The sequence below is a fragment of the Balaenoptera acutorostrata genome, chromosome 5 (assembly GCF_949987535.1).
Source record: "Balaenoptera acutorostrata chromosome 5, mBalAcu1.1, whole genome shotgun sequence".
NCBI lineage: Eukaryota > Metazoa > Chordata > Mammalia > Artiodactyla > Balaenopteridae > Balaenoptera > Balaenoptera acutorostrata.
Genome location: NC_080068.1, coordinates 3,386,876 through 3,413,426, shown reverse-complemented (window position 1 = coordinate 3,413,426; position 26,551 = coordinate 3,386,876). Strand labels below are relative to the sequence as shown.

General features: G+C 41.6%; 1 protein-coding gene across 1 annotated transcript in view; it reads left to right on the top strand.

The window, feature by feature from the left end:
• The window catches only part of SPMIP2 (sperm microtubule inner protein 2), a 102,266-nt gene that overhangs the window by 26,641 nt on the left and 49,074 nt on the right, over positions 1–26,551 (top strand). Inside the window, exon 2 of the mRNA XM_007184140.2 lies at positions 24,007–24,239. Within this exon, the coding sequence (XP_007184202.2) occupies positions 24,007–24,239 (233 nt within the window). The remainder of the gene's footprint in view (positions 1–24,006; positions 24,240–26,551) is intronic.

Sequence of the window (26,551 nt, the reverse complement as noted above, 5' to 3'; positions counted from 1 at the left end):
ACCAAATTCATTTGTTGAAGCCCCAATCCCCAATGAGCCTTCTTTGGAGACAGGTCCTTTATGAAGGTAACTAAGGTTAAATGAAGTTGTAGGGTGGGACCCTAATCCCATAGAAGTGGTGTCCTTATAAGAAGAGGGACACCAGAGCTCTCTGTGTGTGTGCAGAAGAAAGACCACGTGAGGACACACAGAGAAAGGGGCCTTGCAAACCAAGGAGGGAGGTCTCACCAGAAACCCACCCTGAAGGTACCTTGACCTTGGACTTCCAGCCTCCACAACTGTGAGAAAACACACTTCTGTTGGTTAAGCCACCTAGCCTGTGGTATTTTGTTATGGTAGCCCTGGCAGACTAACACACACACACACACACACACACACACACATATACACACACCACATTTTGTCCATCTGTCCAGCCGCTGATGGACACTTAAGCTACGTTACCTTTTGGCTGTTGTGAATAACGCTGTTATGAACACGGGTGTACAAACACCTGTTATGGTCCCTCCTTTCACTTCTGGTATACACCCAGAAGTGGAATCGCTATGTTGAATTTTTTTTTTAATTAGTTAATTAATTTATTTATTTTTGGCTGTGTTGGGTCTTCGTTTCTGTGCGAGGGCTTTCTCTAGTTGCGGCGAGCGTGGGCCACTCTTCATCGCGGTGCGTGGGCCTCTCACTATCGCGGCCTCTCTTGTTGCGGAGCAGAGGCTCCAGACGCGCGGGCTCAGTAGTTGTGGCGCACGGGCCTAGTTGCTCCGTGGCATGTGGGATCTTCCCAGACCAGGGCTCGAACCCGTGTCCCCTGCATTGGCAGGCGGATTCTTAACCACTGCGCCACCAGGGAAGCCCTATGTTGAATTTTTTGAAGAATCATCATACTGTTACCTACAGCAGCTTCACCATTTTGCATTCCCACTAGCAATACACAGTGTTCCAATTTCTCTATATCTCTCATTTTTAAAACATTTAAGTATGGTATTTTGGTTACTGGGAAGAACCTGTGACTACTCAGTAATAATCATAGACCTGAGACTACTCACCACCTATTCAAATGTGTCAGTTAATTTGCTTTCCTAGAAGAAGTAATGCAACAGTACACAGTATTACTTCCGAGGGAGGGTTCAAAATAAACAGGAACATTTGGTGCCATGTTACGTCAGCACTGCTTCATCAAAAATTATCGTAAAATTCTGCGGTGCTAGATTCACCAGGGTCGTTCATGTTAAAAATGAAACATTCACACACACACACACGCCTTCCCCAGCAGTGGCTTCACCCGTGTCAACAGAAACCTATTTTCTAATCTTTCCTCTCCGGGTGGTCTAAAGGTATCAGATCAGATACCATCTGGGACTTCCCTGGCGGTCCAGTGGTTAGGACTCCGCACTTCCACTGGAGGGGACGTGGGTTCAATCCCTGGTGGGGGAACTAAGATCCTGCATGGCGTGGCCAAAAAAAAAAAAGATCAGATATCATTTCAGAAACCATCCCCCGAACTGAATGATGGTATTTGTGATCCTGATATTATTTGCTTTCAGCTTCACATTTCACATGATTATGTAGCTCATAAATAGAATTTAGGAATATGTTTCTTCATATAACCCGTAAACTCTATGCTAAGTAGAATGTCTTTATAAAATCTTTCTTTATAATTTTCAATTTTCATAGATCTAAGGGGCCACTTGAGGAGAAATTTTCACAAACACAAAAGTAATTAACTCGAAGGAAATTGAAAAAACCAAAATTTTGTAGTCATGTTTTCCAGTATAGTATCAATACCCACTAAATCCTTCAACGAATCTGGGATCATGATTAAAGCTTTTAAGTATTCTATACTGTTCCTGAACTGTCTTCTTCTGCGCACATTGAAGAATGTGGATATGTATTTCAAATATTTAATAGCTGCTAGGGATTCTGAATGTTCCCTAGGAATTATTTACAGTGACTGCAGCATTTTTATTTCTCAGGCTATTTCAGCTGAAACACACTGAGGTAAAACTGGCGAGTGAGAGTCAAGATTTAACTGGCTCTTCACTTGGACATTTTATTCTAGTTTCAAGCTGTGATGTTTAATAATTGATTGAGGGAGGGGGTAGGTGTTAGCTCATTCTGTTCAACAGTCTTCTGAGTGATTTGAATAGAGGAAAAGCACACTGTTAGGTTTGCAGAAGGCATCAACCTGGGGAAAGAGAGAGGGAGTGAAAATCAGATGACAGTTTGGGTTGTAAACGATAATATTTTAGAATTAGGGCTGAAATGAACAAGACTGTAATTTGACAGGAAGAAATATGAACCTTGCGCTTCGGGTTAAAACCTCAGTAACACAGGTAAAGACTCGGTAAATCGTGGTGTGATTGGTTGGTGCGGAGTTCGTAGCTGACTGTAAACTCAGGGTGAGCCCAGAGGTGAGCCTTGTTGCCGACAAAGCTGGCATAATCACAGAGGGCTCTGTTCCACAGAAAAGGGGGTCACACGCAGCATCGTTTTCAGTGACGGGGACCACGTCTTAAGGGAGACGTTAATGAACGGGTGGGGAGGCATCTGAGCATCGTGTCACGCGAACAACACCGGAAGGAACTGGGGAGCCCGATTTGCAAATGAACCTGGTATGAGCCTTTTCCCGTGTCTGACAGATGGTCCCCTGAGAGAGGGATTCGTAACTGAGATTCAGATTTCAGACCAATGTGGGACTGTTACAGAAAGGCAGATTTCAGCTCAACAGAAGAAAGAATAATTAGACCTGTCCAAAAATAGAATGTGCTTCTGTTGCTGGGACTATTCTGGCAGTTGGATGAACACCAGCAGTGGGAGGGAGCCCTACCTAAGGGTACAAGGTTATACCTGCTGACCAGTCCCAAGCCCCAGAACTCTCTGGAAATGTGTGCCTCTCAGCCAATACCGTGGATGCAGTAGCTGGCTTCAGGGCTGTAGTAATGGGACTGCCAAAGCTACGGGCAGCCCAAGTGGATTGATATATGCACTAGTGCAACAGGACATCTCTTTATTTTACACGGGAATTTTGCCCTGGTCTCCACGGCAGAAGCCACCAGAAATCACAACCAGTAGCACTTAACGATTCATTCTCAGAGCTTCTGAACAGCAGCTGAAACATGGAAATATTGGAAGATGGGTTACCTTTCCCATCTTCCCATGGGAGCAGTAGCTTGGGGTTCTTTCTTGATTCCAGGAATATATGTTACAAGCTCAAAGCCTCTTAGATGGCCCTAAGAATCAAAACACCATGTTGCTACAATGGCATCATTTCATTCTTTTTTATGGCTGAGTAATATTCCATTGTATATATGTACCACATCTTTTTTGTTGTTGTTATTGTTAGTTTCTGCTTTATAACAAAGTGAATGGACCTAGAGATGATCATACTAAGTTAAGTAAGTCAGACAGAGAAAGACAAATATCATATGATATCACTCGTATGTGGAATCTAATCTTAAAAAACGATACAAATGAACTTATTTACAAAACAGAAACAGACTTACAGATATCAAAAACAAACCTATGGTTACCAAAGGGGAAACTTGGAGGGGAGGGATAAATCAGGAGCTTGGGATGAACATACACACAATACTATATATAAGATAATTAATCAACAAGGGTCTACTATATAGCACAAGGAACTCTACTCAATATTCTGTGATAGCCTATATGAGAAAAGAATCTTAAAAAAAGAATGAATATATGCATACGTATAACCGAATCACTTTGCTGTACACCTGAAACTAACACAACACTGTAAATCAGCTACACTCCAATAAAATTAAAATTAAAAAAAAAAGAATCAAATCACCAACATCGTTAGTGTCAGCACACTAGCTAATATATGTTAGAAGTTACTGAGCTCCTCTGCCCCTTCAGAAACAACAGCCTGCTGTAAGGCAGTGGCTCTCAGACCCCAGCAGGCGTCAGACGGGCTTGGAGGGGTTGCTAGGACACGGAGAGCTTGGCACCACCTTCAAAGTTTCTGTTCCAGACCGTGTGAGGCGGGGTCTGAGATTTTGCGTTTTTAATAAGTCCACAGGTGATGCTGCTATTCTTTCCAACTCTGCATTCAGTGACATCAGATTGGTAGCTTGAAACTGGCCATAGTGGCAACATTTACACCGCGGGAATTGGTATAAATTCTGAGAGCCGGTAGTTCAACATTTACCAGTAAACCATCCCTGTAGACTCAGAGCAGACAGAAATTATAGGATGATCGAATGTCTAACGCAACACCGCTCAATTCACTTCATTCATGGATTTAATGAAGGTTCCCTGAGCCCTGGCTACGTAACCAGAGCAATATTTTTTTTAAGCAATATTGTTTCAATTATAATGTGTTGCAAGGATTTACCAAGAATGGAGTTCATGAAATAAAGCGTACTCTTGGATTAAAACAGTGAAATATGGTTTCATATATTAATTACTTGCTGTAAGAAAAAGTCAACATTTGATCCATTTCATAAATGTGTATTAAAATTATAAGTGAAAATGAACATCGACTAGTGATTCTTAAATAAATGTACATATCGATTCACCATTATCATCACCATCTAACACTTACTGGCTCAGACTCATAAACTGCTCTAAGTTTACGATGATCTCATTTAATTCTTATAAAAATCTGTCATGTAGATACTGTTAAACCCGCTGTACAGATGAAAACCCGAGTCACAGCAACAGGCCCATGATACTTACGTATCAGTGTGTGTGGTGCATCAGGCAGTCGTGTGTCAGGTGATCTCACATGGAAAGTCCTGGAAATCTCAAATGCAGCATTTCTTTTGTGTGTGTGTGTGTGTGACTTAATGAAATTTTTAAAAATTTATTTTATTGAGGTATAGTTGATTTACAATGTTGTGTTGATTTCTGCTGTATGGCAAAGTGATTCAGTTATATATGTATAATATATATGTATATGTATATATACTCTTTTTCATATTCTTTTCCATGATGGTTTATCACAGGATATTGAATATAGTTCCCTGTGCTATGCAGTAGGACCTTGGTGCTCATCCATCCTATACATAATAGTTTGCCTCTGCTAACCCCAAACTCCCTCTCCATCCCTCCCCTTGGCAACCACCAGTCTGTTCTCTCTGTCTGTGAGTCTATCAAATACAGTTTACTGGCGACAACTATATTATTATTATCCAATCACTATGTTCTTAAATATATTTTTAATACATTTTAGAAGAAAACACTGCTAGCATCAACGCTTCCACAACACACTCCTAGAACCCTGGCATTCCAGGGAAAACAATGTAAACGTGGGCTAAATGGCATTAAGCCATAATAGCCTGACCATCCTACGTCTCCTCTAAGAGCTGTACCTCCCAAGAGGAGACCCCTCAGCCCTCTTCTCTGACGCGTGGGCAGCATCAAAGTTTGCCACTCTGACTCCTGTATCTCTATGCTTCCAGGAGGTTGACCTGCTATGCCTGACACATTTTTTATTTCTACATCATTCTTAGGTTATTATCAGCCTATGATAATAGACTGATGTTACCATATCAGTCTGACTTCAGAACCTTCTGTCTTTAAGATCCTTTTGTGTCTGTTTGATCCCAACGACTGCAGATCCTGGGGATTTCTGCTTGTCACCACCTAAATTGCCTACAATCCGCCTGTCGTGCTCACTGCTTCGTTCAGAGGCATCATGTGACCTAACATGAGTATTACATGGAGTGAAAACGTAGATGCTCTCAGGCCGTGAGCATGTACAACATGTCCTGTCGGGAGCGTAATCCCGCTTTAAAAGGATCCAGCTGTGAGCAGTCAGACACAGAAACCCGGGGGACAGGTTTGAGGGATGAGCAACAAGTCTAACGGTAGTTGCAGGGACAGGGCGCGGTCACATAGCCGCGCAGCCAAGCCACTAGCTCTTCCCCTGCAGAAACACGGTTGCTCACTGCAGTTTCCTTTTGGTCGTCTGAATAGACCCTTCTGGACCACGTCTGTCTGACTCTTCAGCCAGTTATGTGCCCTGAAGACCTCGCCCTCCCTAACAAACATTGCAGCAGTTTCCCCAGTCGTCACGAGCCACGCTTATAATGATCCACCAGCTTACGTACCATAGAATTTCACAGGTTTCCAAACGCCACACCAGCACTGTTCAATAGGAATCAAATGCAAACCACCTATGTAATTCAAAATGTCCCAGTAGCCACAATTTTGTTTCTGTTTTTTTTAATTGGAGTGTAGTTGATTCACAATGTTGTGTTAGTTTCAGGTGTACAGCAACGTGATTCAGTTATACACACACACATATATATCTATTCTTTTTCAGATTCTTTTCCCTTATAGGTTATTACAAGATATTGAGTATAGTTTCCCCTAGCAGCCATGTTTTAGAAGTTAAAACAGGTGAAATCAATTTAATAACAAATTTTATTTAATCCAGTCAATCCACATGGTTATCATTTCAATATGAAATCAATGTCAGAAGTTATGAATGGAATGTTTTACATTCTTTCTTTGGTACTAAGTCTTTGAAATCTGAGATGTGTCTGTAACTCGCAGCCTGTCTCACTTTGGACTGGACCGTTAACAAGCTCCCAAAGCCACTTGGGCTAGTGGTTACTACTGAAAAGTGCCGCGCCACACTTGCTGAAACTCAGATGAATATGCTCTTAGAACATCCAAATATCCAAATACCCAGCTGATGGGTTTTTAACTAAGTTTCTGCAAGGAGGTATTGACTAAACACTTTTGACCTGTAGCTACTATACCAGGTCACCATTTGTAATTAGGATGAATAATAATAAATTAATTATGGTGAAGAACAGCTAGACGCTTACTGTGTATAAATGAAAATGAATAAATTTATTAAAGTGGTGATAGAGTGCAAAAATAGAACCACCATACTGGCTGCCAGAAATTCAATTATTGATAATCAGGTAGGGTCTGCCGAGGCTAGGAACCTATAAATCCATGGTGTGGTTCCTTGATTATTTTCATAGTTAATGCAGAAAACGTAACACATATAGAGTAGGTTCCCAGTTTCCTGTTCCTCTTCACAAAGGACTGAAAAGATGATGGCTCTTAAACAGTGTCCAGTCTGAATCTCTTTTCCATGTCCACATTTTCTTATCCAGAATAAGTTAGAATATTCTTGCCCCGATCAGCAATCACAGAGTGCTCTTGAGATTTTACGTTCTGGGGAATGGTCATTTAAGCTATAGCTTCAGCTTTCTTAGCTGAATGGTTAGCATTTCTAGTAGTTGTATTCTATTTTTTTGATTTAATTTTTATTTTATATTGGAGTATAGTTGATTTACAATGTTGTATTAGTTTCAGGTGTACAGCAAAGTGATTCAGATCTATCTATCTATCTATCTATCTATACAGATAGATAGGTATATTCTTTTCCAGATTCTTTTCCCATATAGGTTATTACAGAGTATTGAGTATAGTCCCCTGTGCTATACAGTAGGTCCTTGTTGATTATCTATTTTATATATAGTAGTGTGTATATGTTGATCCCAAACTCCTAATTTTTCTCTCCCCCCATGTTCTCTTTAGAGAGGAGTATTTTTCTGTCCACCTTGACAATGCGAAGAAGCTTATAAGGTCTCTTTTGTGGAAGAAGAGTCTTTTTCTTTTTTAGAGTAAGATTAAATCTGATGTCCATCTGTTTGACACCATGATACTTCCTGTGTAATATCATTAAACATTTCTCACTATAATAGTTCAGGGCATCGCATTTAGTTATCTCAGGCCTAATCTTATATATTAACATTAGCAGAGAGGAAGATAGGGCAGGGCAGAAGGTGATGGAAATAGCAGAAATGGGTAGAAGGTAGATAATATGATAATAGCCACCGCCAGACATCTGCTATGTGCCAGGTTCACGTATAGACACGGCTTACATAGCCTACGTACAATAGCTCCAAATTCTTACAACAACTGCACGAAGTCGTTAGATGTAGTTTCATTTTTCAGATAAAGAAACTGAGCCTGAGAAGCAGTCTTTTGAAGAAAGTGACAAACCTACTCTGAAATAGAATTCAGATGAAGTATGGCCCGTTCTCTTTTCCCCACACCATGATGCCTCCCAATAAAGCAAAACAAATGAAAAAGGAAATGGTTTGCTGTAAACCAACTGCAAACCGTAAGACATATTGAATGAAAGAGCAGAGTGTGAATTACACAGAGCGTGATATAAACTTGGTGGGGAGAAATAAAGCATTTCATCACTTTCCTGAACGACAGAGACGAGGGAACAATTGAAGAGGCAGTGAAAGCAATGGTGTCCTGAGGTGATGACAAATACGCTTCCACAGAAAGTGAAGTTTCAGAGGAACAGTGAAAATGGAAGAAGTAGGAAGGACTGAATGTGTACAAGTGAGAAGTATGATTAAGAGACCAAAGCAGAGAGAAAAAAGTAATTCGGGTGACCATTACATCAGTGGCATTCAAAGTTTTCTGACTGCAGCCCAGAGTAAGAAATATATTTTACATAGGGACCCAGTTAACTAACACTGTGTGTGTGTGTGTGTGTGTGTGTGTGTGTGTGTGTGTGTGTGTACCACTAAAACACAGGTGCAAAGGGAATTCAGTGGAGAAAGGATAGTCTTTATTTTTTCATTTCAAATATTTTTTTAAGTTTTTTTGTTTTTTTTTAAATAAGTTTTTACATTCTTTTTGAAAATATTTATTTAATTAACTTTATTGGCTGCGTTGGGTCTTAGTTGCGGCACACTGGGTCTTCGTTGAGGCGCCGGGCTTCTCTCTAGTTGTGGCGTGCGGGGTCCAGAGCACGTGGGCTCTGTAGTTTGAGGCACGCAGTTTCTCTCGTTGAGGAGCACGAGCTCAGTAGTTGTGGTGTGCGGGCTTAGTTGCCCCGCAGCATGTGGGATCTTAATTCCCCGACCAAGGATGGAACCTGCGTCCCCTGCATTGGAAGGCAGATTCTTGACCTCTGGACCACCAGGGAAGTCCCCCATTTCAAATATTAAAAAAAAATTTTTATTTTATATTGGACTATGGTTGATTTACAATGTTGTGTTAGTTTCAGGTGTACAGCAAAGTGGTTCAGTTATACATATACATATATCTATTCTTTTTCAAATTCTTTTCCCATTTAGGTTATTACAGAACATTGAGCAGAGTTCCCTGTGCTATACAGTAGGTCCTTGTTGTTTATCTATTTTATATATAGTAGTGTGTATCTGTTAATCCCAAACTCCCAATTTATCCCTCCTGCTCACCTTTCCCCTTTGGTAACCATAAGTTTGTTTTCTATGTCTGAGTCTGTTTCTGTTTTGTAAATAAGTTCATTTGTATCATTTTTTTTTAGATTCCACATATAAGTGATATCATATGACACTGTTAGGAGGATAAATATACAATGACAGACTAGAAGAAAATATTTGCAAAGTACATATTGATAAAAGACTTATATCCCGAATATGTAAATAACTCTCAAAACTCTCCATAAGAAAACAGCCCAATTAAAAAATGGGCAAAAGAGTTGGACCCTTCATCAGAGAAGATATACAGATGGCAAATCAGCACAAGATGCTCAACATTATTAGTCATAAGAGAAGTGCAGATTAAAATTGCAATGAGATAACCGCCACCCACTTATTAGAAGGGCAAAAATTAAGACCAGCTCTATCAAGTTTTGGCATGGGTGTGGAGAAAGCTCTCAGTAGAACACTGCTGGTGGGAATGTAAAATGATATGACCACTTTGGGGAGCAGTCTGGCAGTTTCTTAGGTTAATACACCTACTGTGTGATCCAGCTGTTCCACTCCTAGGTATTTACCTAAGAGAAATGAAAGCATATGCCCACACAAAGATCTGTACACAGATGTTTATAGCAGCTTTATTTGTAACCACCCCAAACTGAAAACAACCCAAAAGTCCATCACCAGGAAAATGAATAAACTAACTACTACATATCCATACAAGAAGATACTATTCAGCAGTAAAAAAGAATAAACTATTGGTACATGTTATAATAATATGGATGATCTCAAAATAATTATGCTTAGCGTCAGTAGCCAGACAAAAGAGAGTGCATGCTGTTAGGCAGAACATTCTCTGACATAAATCGTACCAATGTTCTCTTAGGTCCGTCTCCCAAGGCAATAGAAATAAAAATGAAAATAAAAAAATGGGACCTAATCAAACTTACAAACTTTTGCACAGCAAAGGAAACCATAAACAAAACGAAAAGACCACCTATAGAATGGGAGAAAATATTTGCAAACCAAGCAACTGACAAAGGATTAATCTCCAAAATATACAAACAATTCATACAATTCAACAACAACAACAAAAGAACCCAATAGAAAAATGGGCAGAAGACCTTAATAGACATTTCTCCAAAGAAGACATACAGATGGCCAGTAGGCACATGAAAAGATGCTTAACATCACTAATTATTAGAGAAATGCAAATCAAAACTACAATGAGGTACCACCTCACACCGGTCAGAATGGCCATCACTAAAAAGTCTACAAATAACAAATGCTGGAGAGGGTGTGGAGAAAAGAGAACCCTCCTGCACTGTTGGTGGGAATGTAAGTTGGTGCAGCCACTATGGAAAACAGTATGGAGGTTCCTTAAAAAACTAAAAATAGAATTACCATATGACCCAGCAATCCCACTCCTGGGAATATACTCAGACAAAACTATAATTCAAAAAGATAACATGCACCCCTATGTTCATAGCTGCACTGTTCACAATAGCCAAGACATGGAAACAACCTGAGTGTCCATCAATAGAGGAATGGATAAAGAAGATGTGGTACATATATACAATGGAATATTACTCAGCCATAAAAAAGAATGAAACAATGCCATTTGCAGCAACATGGTTGCAACTAGAGATGATCATACTAAGTGAAGTAAGTGAGAAAGAGAAAGACAAATACCATATGATACCACTTATATGTGAAATCTAAAATACGGCACAAATGGACTTATCTATTGTACAAAACAGAAACAGACTCAGACATAGAGAACAGACTTGTGGTTACCAAGGGCAGGGGAGGGTATGACTGGGAGTTTGGGATTAGCAGATGCAAACTATTACGTATAGAATGGATAAACAACAAGGACCTGCCATATAGCACAGAGAACTATATTCAATATCCTGTGATAAACCATAATGGAAAAGAAAATAAAAAAAGAATGTGTATATGTGTATAACTGAGTCACTTTGCTGTACAGCAGAGATTGGCACAATGTTGTAAATCAACTATATTTCAATTAAAAAATTTTTAAAAAAGAGAGTGCATGCTATATGATGCCATTTATATAAAATTGTAGAAAATCCAAGTTAATTTATAGGAACTGAACGCAGATAAGTGTCTGCCTGGGTGTAGGAAAGGGCAGGGAGTGGGAAAAGGTAGAATTTCCAAAGGCGGGTGAGAAAATTTGGGGGTGATGGATCTGCTTTTTATCTTGATTGTGGTGACGTTTCATGGATAGAGTTGCCAGATTTAGCAAGTGAAAATATAAGGCGCCAACTAAATTTGAATTTCAGATAAAGAATATTTTTAGTGTAAGTATGTACCATGCCATGTTTGGAACATACTTATACTAAAAAAAAATACTTAGTGTTTCTCTGAAATTCAAACTTAACTGGGTGTTCGGTATTTATGTGGCACCCTGCTCATGGGTGTGCATGTTTGTAAGACCTAAACTGCACACTTTAAATACATGCAGTTTATTGCATGTCAGTTACACTTCAGTAAAGTTGTTAAAAGAAGAAGAAGAAATTGTATTAACCAAGGAAGATGTGAGGATTTTGCCAGGTCCTCTCAGCGTGGCAGTCATGCCAAGACCAAGGTCCCAGTGGCATTCTCCTCCTGCCCAAGGGCTCTTCCTGCTGCACCAAGTTGATTCGAGAAGAAAACGTTTGCTCACAGGGAGGGGAGAGTAGATCCCCAAAGTAAGGACATGCAGATATGGACTGATAAGGAAACTTAACTTAGTTTTTAATGTATAATCTCTGCTCTCACGTGGCTTTGTGAGTCTAATATTTCACCTGTTCACAGACCCATTTTAAAAGCAAAGTGCCACAATGTAGTGAGTCTGTTCTTGGAATAAATGAGGACTTGTTTCATTTCAATCCCCTTAACTAGTATCTGGGAACACAGCCGGTTCCCTGGCTGGCTGAGTAGAAAAGGGTAAAGGTATAATAAAAAAAGATACAAAAATGTATAGAATGGGTAATTAACAAGGCCCTACTGTATAGCACAGGGAATTATATTCAATATCCTGGGAAAAACCGTAATGGAAAAGAATATAAAAAAGAATCTATTTATATGTATAACTGAGTCACTTTGCTGTTGCTGTACAGCAGAAATTAACACATGTAAATCAACTGTACTTCAATACAAATTTTTTTAAAAGATACAAAAGTGTAAAGAGTACCTATCTGTTGATTACTGCTTACCTGCTTTTTTACAATTAAACATTTCTCAATAATCCCAATAGCGAGTTCCCATGTTTTTCTTACAACCCACTTTCAGCCATCTTAAAGCCATTTTTACTCATTTATTATATAATTTACAAGATGGAGAAACACCACTTACTAGTCTAAATTGCCCTGGTCTAAACTGAAGTCACTTACTGCCATCTAGAAATAAACAATCCTTTCCTGATGTCCTGTTTATCCAGGGGATAGAGAAGGAAATGGCCATATTTCATGAAGGCTAAGAAGTGTTATTTTCATACATTACATTTTAACTTGTCTGTAATTGTTATGTGCCTTGCTATCAATGCCTACATTTAAAGTAGTAAGTTTCCTTTCTTTTCTCTTTCTGAAGCAAACCTAGTATTAAGTCGATGGTACATTTTATAATCCATAGCAGCTGTTTCCACCCAGCCCAGAGTTAGTTAAGCTCTCCTCTCTGGATTAGGTGGTAATTACCATCATTACTCAGTGCACAGACAGAGCAACGCATATCTGTTTAGCGGTAAACCAGTGCCATTCTTACCTCGTGTTATTATTTCCAGTGTATCTGTATCATTTATCATCCCACCCACTTTTCTATTTTTTATCTGCACTGGCATGTTAACTATATTTGCATCTCCTCACTGGTCACTTACACAACTCTAATAATGAGAGAATCAATGATCACAGAGTCAGAAATGAGATGGGCCAAATTAACACCAGCAGAGTAGAATAAAGCAACACTTTCTCTGGGACCTTTTGTACAAGTAAAAGGTAGCCTCTTTGATGCAAAATAGTGCATTTCAATGAAATACTTATTTTTGCAGTGATGTACTCAGCTATTTGACTAACAAATGGAGAAGCTTTCTGTCTAAAACACACATGGAGAAAGTGTCAAATAAAAGGCAAATATGAGACACACTCCAGATCAGAGGATAGTCAGCTATGCCCTGTGGCCTGCGGGGTCTTAGTTCCCCGACCAGGGATCGAACCCGTGCCCCCTGCAGTGGAAGTGCGGAGTCCTAACCACTGGACCGCCAGGGAAGTCCCTATGGCTCGTTTTTGTGCTGCAAAGACAGAGCTGAGTTGTGGTGACAGGCATGCTAAGGCCCCAGAGTCTGAAACATTTACTCACTGGCCCTTCATAGCACAGTTTGCCCACCTCTGCTCTAGCTCGGAGGGTTTGAGAGGGACACGGCCCTCTCTCCCCCGCATTTTGTGAAGGTGAATTCTGACGGGGCCCCTGGCTGGCCTCCATTTCTCTGTTTCCGTGTAAAGTCATATCCTCATGCGTGAGAGCATAAACACCAAATGAATTATAATTCAGCATGTGATCGAGAACCAGATGGTAGTGACTTTAAATCATTGTATGTGGTATTAAAAGTAGATTGTAAAGCAGTAGAAAAAAAAGTCGCATTGGGTGTGTGCTTTCCTTTTCTTCTGTGAGGAGTTTCCCTATGTGCTCTGTAGCAGACAAGTCAGTGGGCCTCACGTCCTCCTTCTTTCCAGGAAGCCACCGTTTTGTTTGGTTGCATAATTTGGCCTCATATGACTCAGGGTTAAACCCTGATTCATGCATGCCAGGCCCTGAAACCCCGGTCCTCTTCCAGTGCTTGGTTTTAGGAGGAGATAAATGACTCAGTTCTGACCAATAAAATGAGAGAGGAATTCACCTGCTGTTTTCGAGGAAGGGCTTCTCCACTGGTGAAACACACACACCCCTCTGGGGCATTATGGTACCTGCATAATATTATGCAGGTACCATATGGTACCTGCATATGATACCTGGAGCTGTGACAGCCTCCTTGGAGCCTCAAGGGGAGCTTGCCTGAAGGCGACCTGGTACCCTGAGGATGCAGAACAGCTGAAGGCAGCCTGGTAGCCTGAGGATGCAAAGCACAGACCTGGGAAGAGTGTATTGTTCTGAGGACATCGCTGGGCATTAAGCAAGCCCAGATTCCTCAGACCTCAGATCATACAATATGACACATTGATTTCTCTTATTATTTAATTCATTTGTGATGACTTCCTGTTACTTGCAGTGCTCTGGTGGGTTTTTATTAGTTTTACATACGTACATCTTAGTATCTTTTCTCATGGGAACGTCTGAGGACTGTCTCCATGAATGGTAAAGAGTTCCTTATAATAAATTGACTATTTTACACACATTTATACGGGAAAATTCCAAGTCAAAACCAAACCAAAACAATGAAACCTATTTGTTATTATTTTTTTGTAAATTTATTTATTTATTTATTTTTGGCTGCATTGGGTCCTTGTTGCTGCGCGCGGGCTTTCTCTAGTTGTGGTGAGCAGGGGCTACTCTTTGTTGCGGTGCACGGGCTTCTCATTGCGGTGGCTTCTTTTGCTGCAGAGCACGGGCTCTAGGTGTGCGGGCTTCAGTAGTTGTGGCACGCGGGCTCGGTAGTGGTGGCTCGCGGGCTCTAGAGCACAGGCTCAGTAGTTGTGGCACATGGGCTTAGTTGCTCTGCGGCATGTGGGATCTTCCCGGACCAGGGCTTGAACCTATGTCCCCTGCATTGGCAGGCAGATTCTTTTTGTTTTTTTTAGAAATTTCATGTAATGTCTGAAACATTTATATTAACATATTTCCATACAAATAACCCAAAGAAAGTTTAGTATTAGTTGTTTTTGTTTGTTTGTTTCTTTCTTTCATACAGCAGGTTCTTATTAGTCATCAATTTTATACACATCAGTGTCTACATGTCAATCCCAATCGCCCAATTCAGCACACCAGCATCCCCACCCCACCGTGGTTTTCCCCCCTTGCTGTCCATACGTTCGTTCTCTACATCTGTGTCTCAACTTCTGCCCTGGCAGGTGGATTCTTAACCACTGCGCCACCAGGGAAGTCTGAAACCTATTTATTATTATCTACTTAGATTTTGCCTTCAGGTGAGATAAACGTGTAGAGAATCACTTGGTTGCAGTTTTGTCAAGATGAGTCTGTCAGCTTTATTTTTCAAGTAAGAGTCCAGAGATGTTTACAAAACTTTTGATCCTGCCTTTTTGCTGTGTTCACATGGAAAAGTACGGAATTTTATACTTTTGGATTATATCAGCAACTTAATGTTAAAGTAGTCAATCCTTCAACAAATATTACCAAGCATTTGCTTAGCGCACTGCACCGCCCAGGATGCTTTGGAAGTTTGAAGCAAATAGAAGACAGTTTGAGTCTCTAAGGGAACTAACCCGGGGCTGCTTGACAAGCAGAGAGACAAGACACGCTCCTAAAATAGCTGGGAACCCTGACCTCACACATGAAACACGGACCAAGCTGTACTTTACCGCTTCAGGGAATAATAATGTCTGTGCTGAGAGCAGACAGTGCTGCTGCAGGAGGAGAACGAGGTCTCTTTAGACTGTATGGTGCGCCTGTCCATTTGGGATCACCCTCTCATCTATGGGTCACCCACCTGGGGACGCTGTGTCTCCTTCCTGTCTATCCGTCTGACTGAGATCCCTTCTTTATATCTCTAGTCGTGGACGATCTTTTCAGCTAGTCTTCTGGTCTTTTGCATCCGTAGTTGCTCTGTAAATAGTGGTGATTTTGGCGTGCCGGTGGTGGGGGGAGGGGAATGAGATCAGGGCCTTCCTGCTCCGCCATCTTCCAAACGCATAAAGACAAACTGAGTCTTCCGGGTCATCCGATGGTTAGACCTATTGAATAATTGCACGAATTGCATTGAAATACGGAGTTTAAAACTGTTCCTGGCCATGAGCCCACTGTGTGCCGGTTGTTAGAAAAGGAGAGTCCTGTGCACGTCAGCAGTTACAACAATTATCATCTCCTCTCCTTTCCCCACGTGCGTATGCCGGATGTGTCCCTTAGAGTTTGCTTCGTAGTTCACACCCCTCCCTCTGACCTTCGCCTTGGCTTGCTTCCCCCGGCAAACCCTGCTGTTCTGCGTGGTGCATCTGTAATGGCCAATTTATACCCGTAGTGTCAACATATTGTCAAATATACGTGTTAAGACACTCACGTCCGTGTTCCACTCGATGCCTTTCCATTTATTTCCTTGGTGTGTTTCATTTGGGTCACTGAAGTGGAGAATTGGCCTCATGAGGCCATATTACGGGACGAAGTGATATTGCTGTGAGCACTCATCCTTCTCTGTGCCTCCAACTATTCACAGTAAATGTTGTGAAAAGCAGTTCTTTCTCTGACCTTACCCTGAACTGTCGAATCATGAAGTCCAGACTAGGAGGGTCTAAGGCAGTTCTGGAAATTAGATTGCTTATAGATACTTAAAGAACTGCTTGTTTCTCCCTCAGCATGACTTTTTATATACTTCCCATCTTATGATGGAATTCTTTTTTTTTTTTTTTTTAAAGATTTATTGATTGATTGATTGCTATGTTGGGTCTTCGTTTTTGTGCTTTCTCTAGTTGCGGCAAGTAGGGGCCACTCTTCATCATGGTGCGCGGGCCTCTCACTATCGCGACCTCTGTTGTTGCGGAGCACAGGCTCCAGACGCGCAGGCTCAGTAGCTGTGGCTCACGGGCCTAGTTGCTCCGCGGCATGTGGGATCTTCCCAGACCAGGGCTCGCACCCGTGTCCCCTGCATTAGCAGGCAGATTCTCAACCACTGCGCCACCAGGGAAGCCCCATGATGGAATTCTTTAATTCACTTATTCAACAAACAATTCTCTTCAGCATTCAACACATGCTTCTTGAGGACCTACTATGTTCCAAGCACTGTGCTGGCAATTAAGACTTTACAGAGATTATATGCGTATATATTATATATATATCATATATATATATATATATATATATATATATATATATAATTCAACCATGAGAAAGAGGACATCTGCCATTTGTGACCACACGGATGGACCTTGAGGACATTATGCTTAGTGAAATAAGTCAGACAGAGAAAGACAAATACTGTATGATATCAGTTATATGTAGAATCTAAAAAAGCCACACACTTAAAGTGTAGACCGGTGGTTACCAGGGGCTGGGAATTGGTGGGATAGGACAAATGTTGTTTAAAGGTACAGACTTGCAAAGAGTAGCAAATAAGCCTAGAGATCTAATGCACCACAGAGTGAGTATGGACAACAGTATGGTATTATTATCATCAAACTTGCTAAGAGACTAGTTTTAATTAGTCCAACCACTAAAAAGAAATGATAGATGTGCTAATTATCACTACAATGGCGATCATATTAGAATATATAAATGTATCAAATCAACATGTTGTATACCTTAAATGTACACAATGTTATATGTCAAATTTTTTCAATTAAAAAAAATTTTTTTAAGTGTTCACAGAGATAAATAAAATATACCCTTTACCCTCTAGGAGGTTACAAATGGAGTAGATCCAATAAGTATGATATTTTTAAAGATGAAATAAAGAAACTCCTGTGAACGCAGCATGCTGAGTGTCTAATTTTGACTTGGTGGGATTAGGGATGTTTTCCAGAAGAGGCAGCACTCACAATAAGCCTTGAAAGATGAGTTTTGATCATGAGAAAAGGTGAAGGAAGGTAAGACTCCATCAGTAGGCTTGGCTCAGTACATGAAGACACGAGTCAGAAATCCTAGGAAATCTGGATGAAAAAAATTATAGGCACCATTATAGAAAACCATTTCATGTTTTTTAGGTGAAGAGATACGTTATTTTACCTCCGTTTTAGATTCCTCCTGGCAGCTGTGTGGAGGATGGATTGGATAGAAGAGAAGCTAGAGCCAAGAGTAGTTAGGAGGTTACTGCGATAAGCCAGATGAAAGATGCTGAAGGACTGTTTACAAGTATCACCTACCCCTCAAACACAAGAGAAGCTCCTTGAAGGCAGGGTCTTGGCTTTGTTCGCTACTCTATGCCCAGCACTTGGAACGGTGCCTGGCGTACAGTTCAATAAATATTTGTTGAAGGAATGAATGAATCAGTGAGAGAATAAAGGAATGAGTTCATTAATTAATTGAAACACTGCAAATGCAGAGGAGAGAAGTCAGAAAGAGACATCTGCCTCAGGATAGAACTTTCTTTCTCTATTGACACATGCCATGGCCGGGCCTTTCGGAGTGCTGGCAGCAGGTGATGCTTGTTGGAAAGACGCGAGGATTCGCCGGTCTGGGCTCTTCCCAGCCTCCGTGGCATCTGCTGCCTTTCTGTCCACCATCATCAGAGGTTGGCAAACTATGGCCCCTGGATCAAATTTGTCCTGCCCCCTGTGAGCAAAGAATGGTTTTTACTTTTTCAAATGGTTGGGGGGAAAAGCAAAAGAAGGATAATGGTTTGTAACATGTGAAAATTACATGAAATTAAAATTTCAATGTCTATAAATAAACTTTTATTGGAACCCAGCCACGCCCATTTGTTTACATAGTGTCCATGACTGCTTTTGCCCTAAAGGGCAGAGCTGAGTAGTTGAGACAGAGGCTGTATGCCCTGCAGGCAAAGCCACAAATATTTCCTCTCTGGTCTTTTACAGGAAAAGTTTGCCAACCCCTGATCTAGAAGAGCTCTCAGGAAAGGCTTCGAAGTTTATCACAATAAGAAATAAATCGGGGGCTTCCCTGGTGGCGCAGTGGTTGAGAATCTGCCTGCTAATGCAGGGGACACGGGTTCGAGCCCTGGTCTGGGAAGATCCCACATGCCGCGGAGCAACTGGGCCCGTGAGCCACAACTACTGAGCCTGTGCGTCTGGAGCCTGTGCTCCGCAACAAGAGAGGCCGCGATAGTGAGAGGCCCGCGCACCGCGATGAAGAGTGGCCCCCGCTTGCCACAACTAGAGAAAGCCCTCGCACAGAAACGAAGACCCAACACAGCCATAAATAAATAAATAAATAAATAAATAATTTTTAAAAAAAGAAAGAAATCGTTTATCAGTGAAAGCTCCTATTTTTAAAAATGTAGCAGGTAAGACAAAGCATCAAATTAAAACAAGAAGCAAACAGACAAGAAAGAGGAAGGGACACGAATAACAATACTGCTGTATCTTATGTGCCGTATCCTCAGATAAGCACGTCTTTCAATAAAATTATTTCCTCTCCTTCCAGCAAGGCTACCAGACAGGCATCACTATTCTTTTTTTTTTTTTTTAACCATTTAAAAAAATTGAAGTATAGGTAATTTACAATGTTGTGTTACTTTCAGGTGTACAGCAAAGTGATTCATTTATACATATACACACACATATATATATATATTCTTTGTCAGATTCTTTTCCATTATAGGTTATTACAAAATATTGAATGTAGTTCCCTGTGCTCTGCAGTAGGTCATTTTTGGTTATCTATTTTATATATAGTGGTGTGTATCTGTTAATCCTATACTCTTAATTTATCCCTCTCCCCTTTCCCATTTGGTAACCATAAGTTTGTTTTCTATGTCTGTGAGTCTATTTCTGTTTTGTAAATAAGTTCATTTGTACCATTTTTTAAGATTCCACATATAATCGATAGCATATGCTATTTGTCTTTCTCTGTCTGACTTACTTCACTTAGTATGATCATCTCTAGGTCCGTCCATGTCGCAGCAAATGTCATTATTTTGTTTTTCTTATGGCTGAGTAACATTCCATTGTATGTATATAATACATCTTCTTTATCCATTCCTCTGTTGATGGACATTTAGGTTGCTTCCATGTCCTGGCTATTGTCAATAGTGCTGCAGTGAACACTGGGGTGCGTGTATCTTTTTCCATTTTAGAGATGAGGAGCCTAAATTCAGAGGCCGAATGATGTTCCCTGGGTCACAAAGCACAAGACAAAGCCAGGATTTGACCCTGCGGTGGTTTAGCTTCAAAAACACATCTTCGACTGTAACTTGAGAATTTCAGACACTGATGAACAAGTCACGTTGGGCACATACAGGGGAGACAGGATCTACCCACTGACCTTGAGATCACAGTTTCTCCAGGGCAGGAAGATGCAGAAATGAGAACCCATGAAGCCTGGCACAGGTGTAAATGGAAGTACCTCTCCTTCCCCCATCGTGACGTGGCTCTCCTGGCAGTAGAGCAATGCTAGGCAGCTCTGTTTCAGGATTACAGCTGCGGGTTGTCCCCCTGGAGCTGGTCTTCAGGTGTCGACAAGAACTCCAAAGCAGATGGGCACATGAGAGTTTTATTAACCCAGGAGCTGTCAACTTCATGGCTGGCAAATGAGGGCCAGGGTTTTGGGGAAAACAATGAACGATCCAAGAAAACTTGCCGTAGGATGAAAAGCAACTAGGAACACCCTAAGGGACGTAGCAACAGTTGTCGAACAGAGATGATAGCTGTTAAAGGAAAAATAAAGCGACCGTGGATTGGACAGGAGTTGGAAGTTTGACCTTGAAGCAGGGAATCGGATCCAGCAGAGAGTCTCGGCTCTGGAGGATGAGGGTTAGGGGAGGAAAATATGGGTCACTTAAAGCCAAACACCCATGGAACTGCCCATCAGGGAAACCCCATGTCTGCGTTGCTGGCTGGTGGTGAGAGTGGATTTTTTGGTTAGGCGAGCATCGGGCCAGCTCCAGGGGACGGCTGTGAATGTGGCCCACTGCGGACGGTGACGCCCAGCTGCCTCTGCTGTATAGGCGGGTGCCTGCGTCAGCTATGCAGCCAGGGAGGGATGTCCCAGAACTTCCTGTGCCATTCACGCTGCATCACGCTGTTTCTAAAGCACACATGAGGACATGGGGTTTCAGGAAAGTCCAGTGACTCAACTGAAATGCCACAGAGAAGCTCGATTCTCTGGGAAGCTCCTCTCCCCACACTTGGCTTGTAAAGCACATTCACTTTCTACGATTCTGTCTAAAACGAAGTGTTTAGACTCAGCTGTCAAGTAATTGCTCTTCTAAAAAATGTATTGTGGTCTGCAGAGTGACAAGGAAAAACTATAGATATACATCTGCTCTCACTTTTGCAATAGCGTGAGGTGATGACAAAATTTTAGCAACAACAGAAAGTTACATGGAGGATCAATATTTTCCCAAATCTGCTGGTGTCTGCAGGATGCATACAGGTGACCCAACGAGGAAAAGGATCCATGTTTAGATAAGTTTGGGAAACGCTGGGTTACATAATTGCAAACAAGTTAATTTACCGCAGGATTTCTCAGAACTTATTTTTTTAAATAAATTTATTTATTTATTTTTGGCTGTGTTAGGTCTTCACTGCTGCGCACGGGCTTTCTCTAGTTGTGGCAAGTGGAGGCTACTCTTCATTGCGGTGCGTGGGCTTCTCATTGCCGTGGCTTCTCTTTGTTTCGGAGCACGGGTTCGAGGCGCACGGTAGTTGTGACACATGGGCTCAGTAGTTGTGGTACGCGGGCTCAGTAGTTGTGGCATGCGGACTCAGTAGTTGTGGTGCACGGGCTCTAGAGCGCAGGCTCAGTCGTTGTGGCGCACAGGCTCAGTAGTTGTGGCGCACGGGCCCAGCTGCTCTGTGGCATGTGGGATCTTCTCAGACCAGGGCTCGAACCCGTGTCCCCTGCATTGGCAGGCGGATTCTTAACCACTGCACCACCAGGGAAGCCCGGATTTCTCAGAACTTTTAACACGCTTTCATATGCTGGGACTCTCTCAACAGCAAACGGATAGTGTTCTCAAGTGTATTTAACAATAGAGAACCCCCAGTTTATGCCAGGCTTTGTCATGGTCACTCATGGGAGCAGCTTTAGGGGAACATTTGGGAAAGCACCAGCCTCAAAATGCCCTGAAATTCCAGCAAGACTAATAACGGTTGTACTTTCATCCTGTTTGCTGGAGATTGCAAACTTTTCCTTATGGCAGGAGTTTTGTAGGTGAGCCCTCCATACCCGTCAAATTGGGAGAGAAAACAGGTTTTCATGCTTGGGCCATCCTATACGTTACCTGAGTGAGAGCCTGGGGCCACGATGGGCCCATCACGGGAAATGAGGCACAGTGAACACGCAGGCGTTGCGGGAGCCGCGGTGATTGGGAAGCTGGGGAAACATCTGCCCAAAGCCTGTGTCTGGGGAGCGATTTCTCACATTTTCAGCTCCCTTGGAAAGCTTGGATGGTGTTTCCAGGCACAGTCTTGTAACCACACCGACCACTGCATCGGAGCATGTGGTCAAACCCCGCCCACCTGTGCTCCCTGCAAACCCTGAGCTCCACGACCCAAGACAAAACGAGAGGGGCCACGGGGTCAGGAAGGGCCAGGTGACACCGTGACCACAGCACAGCCTGCGCTTCCAAGGTCTGGGGTTCACCTTGGGTAAGAGGAGTGACGTTTCTTCTTCGTGTTCCCCAATCTGCCCAGACAATCCTGCAGCCACTTTGGTTCCGGGACTTCTGAAACTCTTGCTGGGCCAGCAGATCATTGTCTGTTCTAATCAGGACCATTCTGGCTCCTCTTTACATGTTCACATCATCGACTTTCAACACCAAGTGTATGGAAGCCATCTTTTCCCAGACCTCCTCTTATTTTTGCTTCACCCACTTCCACAATTCATTGATTCCTTTGTTCATTGTCTTACATTTAAAATACCAATGTTTATTAGATGCCCCTGCCTTTGGGCATCATCCGTTATGAGCTGTCTTCCTCATCTGACAATTTTCTCCATCTTCCCATGGCTTCTAATACATTTGGGGGATTTTCTAATCCTCATTTCAGGATTTTATCTCTCTAGATAAAACATCTCAATGTCTAAAGACCAACATCCTGCAAATGTGGTATTAGTGAGGAGTTTTAGTGTGAAGACTATGTCTGCTATTCAACAGCCAAGACATGGAAACAACCTAAATGTCCATTGACAGATGAATGCATAAAGAAGATGTGGTACATATATACAATGGAATAGTACTCAGCTATAAAAAAGAACAAAATAATGCCATTTGCAGCAACATGGATGAACTTAGAGATTATCATATGAAGTGAAGTAAGTCAGACAGAGAAAGACAAAAACCATATGATATCACTTATATGTGGAATCTAAAGTATGACACAAATGAACTTATCTACGAAACAGAAACAGACTCACAGACATAGAGAACAGACTTGTGGTTGCCAAGGGGGAGGGGTTGGGGGGGATGGATTGGGAGTTTGGGATTAGCAGATGCAAACTATTATATAGAGAATGGATAAACAACAAAGTCCGACTGTATAGCACAGGGAACTATATTCAATATCCTGTGATAAACTATAATGGAAAAGAATCTGAAAAAGAATGCATATATATATATATATATGTGTATGTATAACTGAATCATTTTGCTGTACTGCAGAAATTAACACAACATTGTAAATCAACTATACTTCAATAAAATAAATTTTAAAAAAAGAACGTGTCTGTATTAAGTTGGTTATAAACAAAACCGTGAGACAGCCTGTCGGCTCATTAGCTGTGACTCTGGACAAGTAACCAATCCTTCTGGGCCTCGTTTTCCCCACCTATAAACTGGGGGAAATAATACTCCCAACTTCATTTGGTTATTACAAGGAGTAATTGAATTAACATATCTAAAAGGCTTATGAGAGCACCTAGGATATAGTCAATGACATACAAGCATTAGCTATTATTATTTCCACCATTTAGAATAAAGCATCTTAGAATAAAGTGTGGAGATTTTTTTAAAGTGTTTTTTTCTTTCTGTTTTAAGGCCCAGATTATGTAAAGGATCATCTCCCTGAAGTTGCTCAGCATACTTCCTATATAGGAGAAAAGCGTCCTGCATTAGAAAAAACTGGAGATCTCAGATATTTATGGAGGCCTGCCTCAAAGAGAAGCTTGCCGGCCAAATATAAACCTGAGTATGTTGGTGAAATTGGTTGGGGAATACCAGCATATGATTATATCAACAAAACAAGGCTTCAGACTGGCTTTCACTTTAAGGTATTTTTCTTAAATTTATGCTCCTCCTTGCACATTGTTTCCTGGTTTGAATGCTTTCTGAGTTTGCTTCCGTAGGAAACGTCATGTTCTCGACCTGTCCTTGAGAAGCAATGGCATTGGAGTTTTTGCAGAAAAATGAGTGTGTGAATAAATGTACTTGCTGCTATCACTCCGTTCGTCCCTTAGTACCGGCAAGGAGAGGTGTGAAGGGAATGAAGCCGAGGGCAATCCGAGAGCATTTGCACTTGGCTTTGGAATGCATCCAGATTCCCATCTATGCTGTGACATTCACACCCGCTCCCCCGTCCTTGCAAGGCTTGGTGAGTGGGTGGTGTTAAAGCAGCAGCCTGTGCTGGACTTCATCCACCAACCTCGAAACCAGCCCCAGAGCTTTAAAACCCACTGTGTGGATCATGCCTTTAGATCAGACCGTCCAGGGCACGGAGTCGGAGGGCTCTCAGAAAACTTGTCTATCTCCGCTTGGCGATGTGGATGCGGGCATGACCCCAAATGTTCTCCTCTGAAACAGGAGAGAGCACGGGTGATTTTAGAAGCAAAATCTGAGAATTCAGACTTTTTTCCCAGGCGAGACTTTGCCTGAAAATATGTATCAACGACACAGTAACTGGATTTCTTAAGGCAATATAGTACAGCCTCATATAGTAAAGGTTAACAAAGGAAAAAGTCTTTTTCTGGCCAACCCTCGGCCAGTACAGGAGAGCAGCTGGGAGCTCAGTCTTTGAGGTCAGGAACGTGGGTTCCACTCCTGCCTCTGAGTCAGGTCCAACTCTGCGACCCTGGGCTTGAGTTCACCTCCCTGGGTCTCCATGCCTCCTCTGCCCCGTGGCAGTGTTAGAGTGCCCACTTCCTAAGACCACCTGAATTCCTATCCCACTCCTGCCACCTGCTAGCTGTGAGTGGCCTTGGCCAGTTCCTTGATCTCTGTGCCTCTTCATCATGACTCTGAGCATTTGCTTTGTCGGGCTGTCGTAAAGAAACATTTGTAAAGTGCTGGGCACCATGCCTGGAACACATCAAGGCTCTATGTCATATATGTTTCTTAACTTCCCAGCATAAGGTTTTCCTACTTACATACAAAACCCAAAAAGGGAAAACCCTTTTAGGTTAGGTTAGGAGTAAAAGAGAACTTCCCTAATCTGACAATCTACAAAAAAAAAAACAACCCAAAAAACAACCTATAACAATAGCAATACTTAATGATAAAACATTGAAAGCATTTCTCTTTAAGATCAGGAACAAGACAGATTCCCCAAAATCATGATTTTTTCATTCAACTTTGTACTGGAGGTCTTAACCATGGCAATAAGGGGGAAAAAAGTATAAAATGTGTAAGGATTGAAATGGAAGAAGCAAAGCTATCATTATTTGCTTATAATATGCTTGTCCACATAGAATACCTCAAAGTATAAGAGAATTTGGTAGTCAACAGGATACAAAATCCAGGTACGAAAATCAATTTTATTTTTATATATGAGAAACAGACAGAAAATGCAATAAAACAGGATACCACTTACAGTGTCATCAACAGATACAAAGTATGTAGGAATAGATCTTAAAAAAGGATATTCTGGCACAACATTGTAAATCAACTATACTTCAATAAAAAAAAAGATGTTCAACACATGGAGAAAAATGATAAAACTATTGAAACAAGATCTAAATAAATGGAAAGATATATCATGTTTATGACTTGGAAGATTCAATATCATAAAGATGTCAAATCTATCAGATTGGTAAAAATAATTCCCATGCAATTACAATAAAAATCACAATTTTTTTTTCGGAAAAAAGAAGACTATGTCTTAGTATGATTCTTGTTATGTCGCGACTTCTAAATACGAGGGCATGAGGAACGCGCTCTGCACGGTGCCCGGCACGCGGTTGACACCCCGATTTCAATGACTGGGACTGTGGTTTTGTACTTAATGTCACTCAGGGCCAGTGACACAGAATGAGGGCTCAGGTTCCTCAACTGGGTCTTACTCCACTCAGGCAATAAAGATGAACATCAGAAACTTGATTCGATATCAAAAGCGGCCACCAGCGAGAAGAGGACAAACGCAAAGCAAGGCAGCCAGTTTGAACAGAGTCCAGAACATCTGTTGCCTTGTTGCTTCTCTCCAGTGACGCCTGGCTTTTGTGCACAGCCCTTGATCTGTTGCCCATCTTGAGTGTGTGTAGCTGTGAATGCAAGATTCACGTCAGCCTCGACTTAGCCTTCCAGGAAGGGATTTATTCGGTTTCTTTTGATGGAATTTCACAGACGGCTCTAAATCCCCGCTCTGTGTGAT